The sequence below is a fragment of the Pipistrellus hanaki genome, assembly GCF_964339955.1.
Source record: "Pipistrellus hanaki genome assembly, chromosome: 6".
NCBI classification, from domain to species: domain Eukaryota; kingdom Metazoa; phylum Chordata; class Mammalia; order Chiroptera; family Vespertilionidae; genus Pipistrellus; species Pipistrellus hanaki.
The window spans coordinates 25,881,861-25,896,799 of NC_140508.1; the positions used below are offsets into that span (position 1 = coordinate 25,881,861).

The 14,939-nt window shown below is 40.0% G+C and overlaps 1 protein-coding gene across 1 annotated transcript in view; it reads right to left on the bottom strand.

Moving 5' to 3' along the window:
• SLX4IP (SLX4 interacting protein) overlaps positions 1–14,939 on the bottom strand; it is a 175,934-nt gene that overhangs the window by 10,744 nt on the left and 150,251 nt on the right. Inside the window, exons 5-6 of the mRNA XM_084887670.1 lie at positions 13,424–13,501; positions 10,098–10,183 (exon numbers count right to left, since the gene is read on the bottom strand). Coding sequence (XP_084743796.1) covers positions 10,098–10,183; positions 13,424–13,501 — 164 coding nt within the window. The remainder of the gene's footprint in view (positions 1–10,097; positions 10,184–13,423; positions 13,502–14,939) is intronic.

Consider the following 14,939-nt stretch of genomic DNA (forward strand, 5'->3'; position numbering starts at 1 on the left):
TTTACAAACAATACAAGCAGAGTAAAAGTAATATATTATCAGCTCACTTGGTGGCCAAAAATAATAATAAAATATAAAGCTGGAACTACTTTCAATGCTTTTTGACTTTCTATTATGGCAAAAAGAAAGTTATTTTTGAATGCTAGCGGGGTGCTTAATGATTTTCAGGAGCATCAGTGTTCTGAAATGTGGCGAACAGTTGAGTAACTTAGAGAAAAGCAGCCCAAGTAGAGCAAGAAATAGGACGACGACCTACATGTTAGATGGCAGGTGACCATGCAGAAGCCACACATCTTAAAATGAGGAAGAGGTCTCTTTCCCAAATTTCACTTCTGGTATTTTCTTAAATTATTTGATAATGAGTAAGTTATGGGATTGGAAAGGGCAAAACAGGTGGGACTGGATAATAATGAACAATGAAAAGAAGTAGAGAAATATATAAGTGTATCTACTCAAAAGAATTAAAGCAAAAAGAGGTAATGAAAAGGTAAGCGCTATCTCGTGAATTCCACTGTGAACTGAAGTTGTTTTCTCTAATGGCGATACCGATAGAGGACATTTGTACTGAGATTTAAAATAAAAACCATAATTCTTTCATAAAGATACCCTTTTCCCCAATAGGATAACTCTGAAATATAGTCCATCTGGTAAAGACAGAATGGAATGCTTATTTATTTTCATTTTATTTCCTTTTATTTCCCTGTTTTCAGGACAATGACTTATTTCCTACCAAACAAAACCCTCACAGTTTTTAAACGCGTATTATTTAAAAGGGGGGGGGGAGGGTTCAAGTACATGTAATATTTGAATACGTTACAATCATTATTTGTTTTGATGTTCTAAGTTAAGGTGACCAGACGTCCCCCTTTTCCCTTTTGGCGGGACAGTCCCAATTTCCAACAATTTGTCCAGCTTCAGCCTGCGGACTGAAGGGTCCCAGGTTCGATTCTGGTCAAGGGCATGTACCTTGGTTGCGGGCACATCCCCAGTGGGGGGCTGCAGGAGGCGGCTGGTTGATGTTCCTCTCTCATCTATGTTTCTAACTCTCTATCCCTCTCCCTTCCTCTCTGTAAAAAATCAATAAAAAATATATATATTTTAAAAAGTAAAAAAATAAAAAATAAAAAATAAAATAAAAAAAATAAAGTGGCTAAATGAAAAAAAAAAAAAAAAAAAAAAAAAAGCACTGGGTACAGGGACTAAATGAGTAAATGGGTAAATGAGTCCTCATTAGATTCCCATGAGGCAGATGTGACCTTCCCCATGTCAGAGACGAGGTAACTGGTGCCCTATGAGGCTGGGTCGTCTGCTCAGTTCCTACAATGAGGGGCAAGGCTTTCGGAGAGGAAGTGGAGCTCAGCCTGCTGAGGCTGCTGCCCTGTGGGTTAGTAGGTACTCTACCGGTGTTTTTTTTCTCTTTAATATATTTTTTAAAGTTTTGTTTTCTCCTGAATTGATGACTACAAAACTGTCTTGTTGTAGGTCTAGGGAAGAGCAAATAAATAGTTGCAAAAATGTTAATCTAAAAATCATATCAGTGAGAAAAATCAAGGAAGTTATTTTGTAGGAAGTACACATTTCACAGGGATTTTCCAGTTTATATTCACCTACCCTCAAAACCCTAAAAATAAATCCTCAACAACCTTAGGCCCCACAGTTGGGTCTCTTGTGCCATACAAGTGTGACAAAATTTGGGTTTTTAGAAAAATCATAGGTTTGGGGCCAGCGCTTCTTAAAGATGAGAAAATTTACTGGCCACTTGAGAACTGAATGAAAGCTATTCAACTTTGACTAGAAAAACATAAAAATACATATAACTTTTTTTTTTTCAGTTTCAGGGAATTCATGAATCATAGGTTAATAATGCGCAGTTTAAAAGTAGAAGGGAAATATCTGTGAGAAATAGAGAGAAACTTAATGGGAACTGCCCCGGGCAGAGCTAACCCACCTTTGGGAGGGAGGGGTCAACTTATTAAAAAAATAACGCCCTCACAGACGCCAGGGGTTGAAAATGCCAACACCTGCAGGAAGGTTGCCACCTTCATTCAGGTGATAATCTTTTCCCTAACAACTCCTGCTGGCGGAGCATGTAGGTCTGCACAGGATGGGAGAGAAGAGGTGGGTGAGTGTGGAGCCAGCCACACAGGTAGCAGCTGCTGACCTGCTCACCAGGGAAGAGCTGTCAGAGTTGGAGAGAAGATGTCACGGATAACTGTCTTATTTCAAAATTCTGTCCAGCGCTGGCCCGCTGCCCAGGGATGCAGAGGCAATCGCTCTTCTTACTCCCCTTGAACACAGACAGCAGGACCCCCCTTTTTCCCAAACTCCAATCTCACCAGTCTGGGAACCTCACTGCATTTATGAGACTGTTTCCTTGGGAAAATGAGTACTGAATTCTAAATCATCTGTTCACTAATGAACTTTCCAAACATAATCCAGTCGCATGCTGAACTCTGTGCTGTCACTGTGGGTGTTCCGATGATCACGTGTGCTTTGAGGAATTCGGGCCTGAGAAGTCTGCTGTCTCCAAATTCCTATGTACCTTAGAGAAGTTAGTGGGTCCTTCCTCCAAAGCCATACCTCACTGGGAATCCATTGGCAGCCACTGGAAATGAAAGGCATTTTAGCTGGGCGGTCTCTATTCTGCCCCCTCCTCTGGGTGTTGGTTAACAGAGTTCTCACTGAAGGTCACATATTTATGCTCTTAATATTATCCCCCTGGACTACTGCATTTCATCACCTACTTGCTGGCTAAATAGGGTTTTATCATTGAACTTTTTGGTTCTTCCGTTTTTATAGCTGCAAAAGGAATCTGAGCTGGCAAGTGAAGACAAAAAATGAAGGTGCTGAGCCTCTTGGTAAAATATGCACTGATGAATATTATTAGATATTTTTCTCATCTCTAGCAGGGAAGAATAGCAATCTGCTAATCTGGTATTGATGGCATTTAAATTAACCCCTCTTTGGAGATAATGGAAATTGTGATGATAATAATTAATACTGTATAAGTGCTTTAGAGTTTACAAAACATTTTTATATTCATTATCTCACTTGATCCTTAGAAAAAGCTGGGAAGGCATCACTTTCACCTTTGCTTAACAAACCAGGGACTAGTGTTCCAAGAAGCCAAAGGATTTGTCATCCCGTGGGGGAGAGCAGAGGCATCAGTGGTCAAAGCAGGCCTTTTACTTTGAAGTCTGATCTCATTTCCACTTGTTCTATTCCCCACAGTGGTTTTCCTAATTCGATCTATCAACCAAGTGGTCACCAAAGGGAGATTAGAGGTCTCTGCATAAGCAAAGGTACATTATGGAGAGAAAAGCACAAAGGAGTAAAAGGCTCAGATACATTCTATCCTATTTCAACTCAGCAAAAGGGCAGGTTCCTGTGGAGCCTAGAGGAGGCGACATGAACCATCTCTTTTAGAAATACTATTGGCTTAGCATTTAGGAGAATTTTATTATTTAAAAAGGAGAACAAAACCTTAGGTGACTAACATACAAGCAAAGGATAGTCCATCTTTAAAAAAGTGATTTCATCTGAGAAAATTTTCTTTTTATCTTCTCCGTCATAGCCTAGAAAAAAGGTTCTAGATAGACCAAGCCAACCAAGAATAATTTCGTCTCCACCACCAGCATTTCATTAAGATCATCCACCTGTACTGCGTCCACATAAGGGCAGGTGGGTGACAGCGGATGCTATAGCTCCATCCCTATTCAAGGAAAACTGCCCATCTATTGGCCCTTCTCGGGTGTGGCCCTAATCTGTTCCACAACTACTTGTTAACAGTGTGTTCTGACCCACAGCGCGAGCCACAGCTGACTGAAAAAGGGAAAGGCAGACAGCACAGGGAGGCAGCGGGCAGGATGGAGAACATCAGTGTAGTCCTGTTGCTATGGTGGCAAAGAAGCCTGTGTCTAGAGAAGCCCCTTGTCATGTGTACCCCAACACTGAGGCCCCATGAACACACTCAGAGCACGCCTAGTCCCCGAACCTAAAAACCTAATTAGTACAATCCTGGTCAATATGCAGAATAAAAAGGAGCTCGCTTCACACACTAAATTTCATGAAACTACCAGAAGAAAATATTAGTAAATATTTATCCAATTAAAAAAAAAACAACAACAAAAAAAAAAAACACAAGCCACCAAGATCATCTAAGGCAGTCATCATTGTGGAAAACAAAATTGAAAGCATAGACACTTACCACACAGCAATGTCATGAAAGATAAATTTTAAACTCACTAAAAGTCACTTTTCTTGCAATGTAAGAAGTTTTCATACAATAAGGAGTTTGTAGAATACAAAAATATGGATAGAAAAATGGATACAAACAGAATTCACAATGCAGGGGTCCTATTTGAATTAAATACACACTGACCTCAGTTATCGAGCACGAAGTATGGCAGGATACAGAATAGATCATTAACAGAGGCTATCTTTGGATTGGGAGTTGTGGACAATTTTTACTGTTTTTGTATATATTGGGATTCTAAACACTTTTGCACAATTAACATGTACAATTTTGGTAAGCAGTTATTAAGTAAAAACAAAAAAAACAAAAACTAAGTTCAAAACACTGTGGGAAATGTGAAATATGGAAACTGCCTCTTCCCACTCAAGGAACATTTCTTAGTGCTTCAGGCAGCTCCTGTTTATGGCTCCCATGTAATTTACCACCAGCATTGTTTAGGAAATACAATAAGATGAGAAGAATGGAATCTTGCAAAGACTATATATATATATATATATATATATATATATATATATATATATCAAGAAAAACCTGGGGGGAGAAACACTGCTTATTTAATTTTTTTAATAGAAAAAATGAGTTACTTTTTCTTGAATGATCTGATTTATACTTATGGAAAATTTGTCATATGAAAGTTAAATATTGATAATTATCTCATTATGTCATATGAAAGTTAAATAATTATCTCATTGGGGTGCATAAATTAGTGCATAGTCAAATTGGTTAAGTAGTTTATTTCTTGTATTCTAAAAACTTAAAGACTAAAATTTCTACTTGTTATAATTTCTATTTATCTTTCCTAAGGTAAAATATACTCTACTCCGATTTTCTTCTAATCACAGTTTCTTAATCTACAAGGAACGTCCTCTTTTGTGCAAAATAATTTTATGGGTTTTATTTAGCAACATTTTCATTGCTTCCTCTGATAGAAATTCAGTGTGAGAAAGGATTTTTGAGGTAATCTGACATCCTCCCCTTGACTGAGAAGAGGGCTAAGGCCCTCAGAGGCTCAATTACGCACAGCTGAAAAACACGAAAGCCAAGCTAAAAATAACCCAGGCCAGGGTAGTTTATTGCTTCTTTAGTCTCATTTTCATTTCAATTATATACTCCTAAACTAGAGAGAGAATTCTTTAGTGTTAAAAAGTAGTGTGACTTAAGAGATGTGTTCAGTTAAGTGCTGGTCAGGACGTGCCGGTAATCCCAACTACATGATGCCACAGAGAGGACACAGGGCTGTGTGGCTGCGGTACTTCTGCACAATCTTGACCGTTATTTTCACAGACTGGGCACAACACACATGAACCTAAATATCTTCTGTGCAGACTCACTTGTCACGTTTTAAATTTCCAGAAGAATCAGACTCTTACAGCTTAAGTTTAAAAGAAGGTAACTTAGAATTTTGGACTTGGCTTCTAAAGGGCAGACAGGAATCCAATTGAACCAGGAAGGTTCAGAATGGATACATCTTTAAGAAAAAAAATGAGACTCTTGTTTGAATTACATTTTTAGGTCACGAGGATAACCTTCAGTGCCCTTGATCTGCCCAACTGTAAGCTCCTTGAGAGTAAGAGCACTTTCTTATTTTTCTTAGTTGCCCCAGGGCCCACCCGAGCTCCTAGCATACAGCCAGTATTCAGCAAATTATGTAAAAGGGTATGGTAAGAACAGATGGGAAGGGTCTCAGGAGACTAGGAGTGGCTGTAAGCAATGCTCTGTGAGACAGTAGCTTTATGCTGAACCTGAAATGTTCCAGATATACACATATATAAATAATTTGTGGTTATTTAACAATAAATTATTACTTTGTAAAGTTACTGCTTTGGTTATTATTGGTTATTTATTTTAATAAAAAAGTAATGAAAATAATAAATAATTTTGAATTTCCCAAAGGTTCCTGGGCTTTACATATGAGAAAGAAGTTTCTACACAGGGACTTGGATTTGTGAATATGAAAGAGAATATTGTTGGAATAAAATAAAACTAAGAAATTCTATTCCATGCTCTTCATATTTCTAAGGGAAAGAAGGAGAGGGAGGAAAAAAAAAAAAAGAGAGAGAAAGGTACAAACTCCCGAAATGACTCCCCAGCTCCATTTCTAGCGATAGGTCAAAAATTGAACCTACAAGAGTTTCAAGATTTCTTATGAGAAACTGTAGTAAGAAAAATACAATGACTCATCTCATAATAATGCCCTTTCTTCCCAAAATACACATCACAATTCCCACATCCCTGGCACAAGAGCACGCGGTGTGGAGCTGTTGCAACATGAGGTAGCTCCCTGCACCAATGTCCCTCCGTGGACAGTGGGGAACAGACCTCCCTGGAGCTGCAGGGGTCAGGGGGCAGCAGGCTGTGCTCATTCTGCACCTCTCCCTCCAAAGATGGGGATCACTCCCTTTGTACTGCTTTGTCTGCAACAGCGGTTCTTTTGTGCAGCCGCCTTTTTAAGAATGAGGAGCTGTGTGCAGCTGGCTTCCTTGTGCACAGCAGTTCTGAATAGGCTCCCCCAGATTTCCCCACCAACTGTCACTTAGACACCGAGGACCAAAAGGATAGAAGAAAAAAAAGAAGGAAAGGGAATCTGCGACTCAAGGCTACAGCATGAGTGAGGTGCCCAGGCAGCGGCTCGGTACTGGCTCACGCCTTCTGTAGCTGGGAAGAGAGTTCAATAAGCAGTTATAGAAAAGTAACTGAAGCTTATTGCCAAAGAAGTACCTCCAATACGGCTCCTTAGGAAGCCAATCCCTCAGGCCTTGCCTAGTGAGATGTTCCTTGAGAATAACTACCAAGAGAAAATGAGGTGGATCCTGCCCTGTGTCAAACAGCAATGTAAACTGATAAAAGATTTCAAAGCTCTATAGAAAACGGAAGTTCAGAGAATACTCACAGGAGAGAGAACGGGGCATCACTGGCTTTGGGCAACTGAACTACTATTGTAGAATATAAGGGAATAAGCATGCCACCTCTGCACAGAAGGCAACTCTGGGAGGGAAGGGCTATTTATTGACCCTTAAATAGATGGGACAGGAGGGCTCTGCAGAGGCAAATATCAATGAAGATAGAGCTCCAAGACAAGTGTAGTGGAAGGACTGTTTTGTGGTTAGCTTGGTGGTCCATCTTCTTGACCTGGATATTTTATTGTTTATAGGGACAAGCTTGAAAGGTGGTAGACTGGAGGCCTGTGAGAAGGGAGAATGTACAGGTGAGAAGGCCAAGCACAGGTACACAGGGCCTGAGTCCAGGGATGGAGCTGCATCAGGCTTAGTTGACTTGTGTGGGTGCGGATGGAAAATGAGTGAAGGTATGGTCAGAGGTGGGAAGAAAGGGCAGCTGAAGAGACCACATCTAAGAGAATTACTCAAAACAGTGAAAGATCCTCATGATGTAAATGGCGTATTTCTTATAAGCTAACTTGGTGGACTCTGATAGTATTATCACTAGATGTCAGAACATTCTGAAGATAAAAACAAACAAACAAAACCTGTACTGGCTCAAGTAAAAGGCTCAGACTAGTCAACTTGTAAGAATGAAAATTCTTAACATTTAGAAAGTCCTTAAGATTATAGGACTTATATGACAGCAGCTATAGAAAACTTACATCTGTATAAATATCAGTGCCCCTAAGGAAGATAGTATTTCAGTTGTACTGAGATGTTTTAATTCAACCTTAATAATTTAAGTATCAATATCATATATCATACAAGATCTCATTTATTCTGTATCCCATCTAAAATAAATGATACTTTCTAGTACACTTAATTGTTTTCTTAAACCATAGGTCAATTTCTTCATTGCTTTGAGTTAGTTAAGTTATCCTAACATATAAAAACCCTGGGTCCGTCACAACTGGAGGCTCGACAAACTGGAAGTTAGTCTTGCAGTTGCAACCCAGCACTGACTGCTATGGCAGCAGGCGCGGTGACCCAGCACTGACTGCTATGGCAGCAGGCGCGGTGACCCAGCACTGACTGCTGAGGGGGCTGCGAATCAGGCCTGGAGAGAGGTCTGAAGAGATAAGCAGGTTCTGATCTGTAGCCTCTTTGGTAGCTGTTGATCAGCACTTGCCTCTCTCTTTCTCTCTGGGCATGGCCAGCAGCCGCACCTCCATTCTCTCTAGGCCTCCACCAGGGCTGATCAGCCTCATCTTTCTGATAGGCCCAGAGATGCTGACTGGCATAGAAACCAAACAATCAGAACCAAAACTGGGTGAAGTGTGAGGAGCCAATGGCTGCATAGAGGTGGAGCTTTTGATACTGGCATAAAAACTGACCAATCAGAACCAAATCTGGTCAACTGTGAGGATCCAATGTCTGCCTAAGAGGCGGAGCTTTTGACACTGACTGGCATAGAAACTGACTATTCAGAACCAAATTGGCCAGCAAAGGAGGGTAGTTAGGGGTGAGATCAGGCCTGCAGGGGAGGGCAATTAGAGGCAATCAGGCCAGCAGGGGAGGACAGTTGGGGGTGAGATCAGGCCAGCAGGGGAGGGCAGCTGGGGGCAATCAGGCAGCAGGGAAGCTGTTAGGTGTTAATCAGACTGGCTGGGGAGCAGTTAAGGGGTGATCAGGCTTGGCAGGCAGGTGAGCGGTTGGGAGCCAGCAGTCCTAGATTGTGAGAGGAATGTCCAAGACTGGAGCGGGTGCATGTTGGGCTAAGGGACACCCCCCCCACACACACATGAATTTCATGCACCAGGCCTCTAGTATTATAATATACTTGTTTGCCAATAGCATTACTTTTAGTATTTATTAATTTACTAAAAAATTAAAATTCTAAAAATATTACAAACTATAAAATTTTAATACTTTTCACCAAATTTGCTTCAGAGTTTTATTGATATATGAAGAAATTAGGGTCATGTTGGCTTTTCTGATGCGTGTATTTGCTTCAAATGAAGCACCTACATTTAAATATAAGTTCTCTGCCTTTTACTTTTTCTGGGTCTCCATTAACCCTTATTGCCTCTAAAATACTCTCCCTAAGTATTTATTTAAGATGAGATTAAGAAGTTGTTTTCAGACGGTATGGGTCAAATTTCAAATGTATTAGAAATAAACATAAAGGGTAAATTAATAATCCCATAAATTATTTTAGAAGCATAATCATGTCATATACTTCATACCCAGGTTAATGTCAGCTAGATTTTTTTTCATCTGTTAAAGTTTTACAACGTATATCCAAAAATATGAAAAGGTTTGTACAGAAGTAAGTTCAGATAGACTGGTTGTGTGGCCAGCAAGAAAATACACACACTCACATACAAAGAGACTCTCTCCAGTGCAATATTACTGAAGTTTTCTATATCTATAATACTTGTCTGAATAGTGATCTCCAATGAAAGAGTAACAGGATGTGATGGAGCTTAAAACTTAGCATGAGAAAAGAGGAAGAAAATGAACTCTATCAGCTAAGAAATAACACACTGGGGAAAAGTACTGGTTCTCATGAAAATGTCAGTGATTCACCATGGAATAAAATTCAAAAGCCACTGACCCCAATGAAAGCTTCCAGTGGAAACACGTGGATTTTGCTTCATTTCATTTAAAGACTTTGCTTTATTTAATTTAAATACTATCCTAAACACCATCACAGTTTTTATAAAATGTTGCTTTCTCATTTAAAATGGATATGGAAAAAAATATTCCTGATCAAACTAAATTTCCAAGTGGTCTTAGTAGTATCAAGCAAAACAGGTAGGACATATTGATCACTTAATGTATGTTCCTTAAGACATACATTAAGTGATCAATAGCCAAATCACAACAAGAAAAAATACTTAAAAAATATTTTACAATAATTCAATATTTAAGATTTGCTTATAGAATTTTTTCATACATACCAATTCTTCATTCTGCCTTGAAAGATCACAGCTGAATGCAAGCTGACTTACACAGACCACAAATCTATCAGGGAATACACGAAGTTCTGTATAAAATGAAGAAAACCAAATTACTAAAGGCATCAAAAACCTATGAACACAGAACTGGGTGATCCCAGCTTTGTAAGTTACAGCAATAAGCATATAATGTATGAGACACAAATATACCCTCCCCACCTTTCTGTGTTTGCCGACAATAGGGCAGGGCATGCACAAAGCTTTAGGGAATGCAGAGGAGGCTGCAAATAGGTCCATCTGAGCCCTTGGACCATTCTATCACATGAAACCCCCAGGCAGGGTGTGTCAGTTTGCTGTGTTCTGTTCAGAACTTACATTTCAGAAACAGGATCAATGTTTCTAATGTGTGTGCAGACTTACATAGAACGAGGAAGAATATTAGATAAAATCTGAAAATGTGACTTGTGAACATTCTTATTAGTTTGTCTATCATATCCTTGGTTAACTGGTCTTAGAGAAGCCCTAAAATGGAGGGCAAATCTCAATCTGAATCAGGCTATGAGAACAGCAGTTTCATTAATTGGGAATTAGTGATCAAATTATTAAAAGGAAGTGGTTAAATATGCAATAGTAAACATGATACAACTACACCAGTTACAGTAATCTAATTATTATAGCCTCTTAAAGCAAAAGACTTCTGGGTGGGGAAGGCTGAAAGAATCACAGAACTGAACTCAACATTCAATGAAAGGAATATAAAATGATAAATGCTATCTGTATCTCTATTTCTCTCATCTGTCCGTCCATCAGTCAGCCCATCCATCCATCCATTTATCCACCCACCTACCCACCTATCCAGCCTTCACCTATCTCTGGAGTGATGTCTGAAGTGATGTTTAGCTGAAACTAACGATGTATTTTCTGAGTGGCTGGGGAGGGTCTTCTCCTCCCTTCTCTCTACTTGGTTGTACTGCTAGAATATTTATAATACACATGTATCACATTTATGACAGAAATAAAGCCATTTTTCTAAAAGAGAAAACTTCCCTCTTTGATGTGTCCAATTAGTTTAAAAGACAGATGTGAATCAGATAAGTGAAGCCTTTTATACACATTGCACATTCCCAACAATGAATGACAATGTGAAGGCACTGACTAAATTAATAGCATATCTCAATCTGATGTACTTGGAAGCCAAGAAGGAAGGTGTCAATTATGCAAACACAGAACTTAAAACACAATTTACGCCTTTCACACTTCAATTATAGCAAAATCCCAATGAGCTGATATTCCAGTAACAGCTCTCTCTTTACCTCTAACCTGGACCACTGCTATCTCCCTGGTGACTACTCTTTCCTATCCCAATTTATTCTACTAAGTGCAAGCAAATTAACAGTTCTAAAAAGCAACTCCACTTACTGTGCTCAAACTCCTATCATGGCTCCTTAAGGCCACCACATACTATGAAAATATCCAAGACCCTCCATGATGGGACCTAACCTGTAGTTCTAGTCTTATCCCCATTAGTCTTGCTCCTATAAAAACCTCCATTTCTAGAATTCTGGGCATACTTTGACCCCTCATGGATACCATAGATGGCGAGGTGGCCAGAAATGAGCTTTGAAAAGCCAGAAAACCAAAATTATCAAAGCAGTTAGTATTTATTCATTAATTCTTAAAATATCCTATTGAAATAAGCAGTGTCTGGCTTCCCACTTTATGGAAAGGGAAACTGAACCATAAAATGTATTATTTGGCACTCTCCCTCTCCCCAATATCATAACACTGAAATACAACTTGTTGGAGGATCAGAATTAAAATTCAAAATGATCAGTTATATCAATTATTAGTGGAACAGAACCAGAATTCAAAGTTAATCATTCTATCAAATAATTCCTCTGTTCTGTTCTTCCCTTTCTTCCTCTGAAAAATAAGAAGGATAGAACATTTTGGTGCCAGGTGTTGTGCAAATAGAAAGCAACTGTATCCCTTTACTCTAATTAGGGCATATTTGAGATTTTCATTACTTTAATCCTATCTAATAAAAGAGTAGTATGCAAACTGACTGTCACTCCAACACACATGATGGCTTCCCCCAGTAGTCAAAGATGTTTGCCCCCATGTGAACACAAGATGGCCTGACCTCCACAAGATGGCCAGCAGGGGAGGGGAGTTGGGAGGCACCAGGCCTGCAAGGGAGGACAACTGTGGGCGATCAGGCCAGCATAGGAGGGCAGTTGAAAGGGACCAGGCCTGAAGAGGAGGGCAGTGGAGGGGGACCAAGCCTGCAGGGGAGGGCAGTTGGGGGGCAATCAGGCTGGCGGGGGAGCAGTTAGGAGGTGATCAGGCTGGCAGGCATAAGCAGTTAGCGGCAATCAGGAAGGCAGGCAAGTGAGCAGTTGGGAGTCAGCAGTCCTGGATTGTGAGAGAGATGTCTGACTGCCTAAGAGATGTCTGACGGGCAGTCAGACATCCCTCGAAGGGTCTCAGATTGGAGAGGGTGCAGGCTAAGCTGAGGGATACACCACCGGGCCTCTAGTATTTAAATAAAGTAAAGATTTAGGCAACAGCCACCCCTACCAGAAAGGGTAGCGAGGCTGCATTTAACAGATAGAGGTTAACTGGCATATATTACTAAGAGAATTGAGTAACATGGACAGCCCCATTAAGAGAGTAATATAGTCAAGTGACACTGAAAGTTGAGAAATTACGGATAATTATGAAGATTCCAAGAGAAAACCTCCATACAGTTAATTTTTAAAGTCCCTGTTTCATAGCTTATATACTAAAATCATGCATGGAAGTTGAACTAGATTTTCTTTCCAATGCTCAGATCAACTTTGAGAATAGTCGTTAGCATCTGACTTTATTGTTGTTGGCTGGATGAGTTTAACATCATTTCCTCAGTGGACATCTTGACTTGGGGAAAATGAGGGGGAAGCTGGCCTGGTCACACACCTAGGAAAGGCTGGGAAAGCATTTTCTTGTGCGCACACTTGCTCCACATCCCAGGGCCTCGGTGTGCACAGACAATGATGAAGTGATTCATAGTTTGCCTGCCGGTGAGTCACTCGGGAAGCTCAATGAAAGTGCTGAGATGCAGCAGAAAAGCACAGTGTAGTGTGGCCCAGCTCACTGTTCTCAGGCAGGCAATAAACAGCAAAAATGGAAAAAGAAATAATCACATATTTTGGAAATACTTTTACTTAGTACTTCAATTTCATAAAGATAACAAAGCAGGTAGGGATCATCATTCCTTAATTACATCCCCTTTCAAGGGCAAGCTAGCTGTGCAAAATGCCTGACAACCCAAGAAACCAGTTTCTTACCAGGACTCTGTGAACCCCCAAAGCAGCGAAGGCGGATCCCTCTCTTGAGGAAATAGGCTGTGATTTGAAAGCCATAACCTGTAAAGTGAAAGAGGACTTCATTAGGTTAGAAGCTTGTTTGCACTGAGTCCCCTGGGCCAAGTCCAGTGCCTGCCATCCAGTATGTATTCAATAATTATTTAGCAAATGAAAGAGTACAAGAATCAATAAAGGACCTCACTTGAGAGAAAGGAGTGAACATTAAAATCTTGGCTCTTCTAGGAGGCCTGGCCATAGCACCTGGGATGGTCCCTAGTCCCTGAAGTGGCTCAGTCACTTTTATCTATAAAGTGGAATAAATAAGGAGGTCTGACAGAGGCCTAAAAACCAGGCCCTTCACATGGGGCCATTAATTCAGGCTGAGTTAATACATAGATCTTGGCCACCTTCTGAAGCTCATTATTTATGAGCTCACAAAAAGAATCATTTAATACCTATTTGAAAATGTGTATATTTGGCTATAAATAAGTTATTCTAAATCAAGTATAGCAAAACATTTATATACTAGTAGGATGAGATGGAAAAAAAAAATGTGAGGGGAAAAAAAAAGTAAATTCTTTAATTCATTAGAATGACCTAAATGAAAAAGACTAAGACATCAAGTACAGGCAAGAATATGGGCAAACTAGATTTCACATACCCTGTTTAAAGAAGTACAAATTGGTACAGCCACTTTAAATATCTGCTTTAATATCTTAGCAGAACTTAAGCATGAATATACAGGTGTTCATAATAACACTTTTTATAATAGTCTCAATCTGGAACCATTATGAATATCCATCAATAGAAGTTTTTAGTAAAAAAGAAGGGGGAAGGAGGGGATAGCCACACAGTGAAATACTACACTGTCCCTAAAAACGAATGAGCTACAAATACAGGCCATATCAGAAATAAATCTCACAAGCATAATGTTAAGTGAAAGAAGCCTGGTCCAAAGGAGTTCATCCCATCTATGAAGATGGAGATATCGCCATTCATCTTATAGGGTGGCAATAGAATTTCAGGTGATGCACACACAGAAAATATAAGCAAGTCCTTCCCTCCCTCCCTCCCTCCCTTCTTCCCTCCCTCTCATCTTCATTCCTTTCCTCCCTCCTTTCCTCCTCCTTCCTCTCCTCTCTCCTCCACTTCGGTTCCCTTCCCTTCCCTCCTCTCTCCATTCCTCCCTCCCCTGCCAGCCCCCATCCAGTTATAAACTACTCTGTTCGATGACTTTACTGAGATTAAATAAAAATGTTCCCATTCACATGGTGGAATACTTGGTGGAAGAACCAGAAATGAAAGGCCTGCCAAAGAGGGGTAAGAAGCCTCAAGTTCTAAAACAACCTCAGAGATAACATTTTATCCACAAAATTGGAGAAGCCAGGAGTTGTAAGAGGTAGTTTCCAAGACCATCAGCTTCTCCAAAGTCCATGACTCTAAATGTGTTGAAATAACTTGTACATGATGAAGAACACAAAGAAGTTTCCACTTTTAC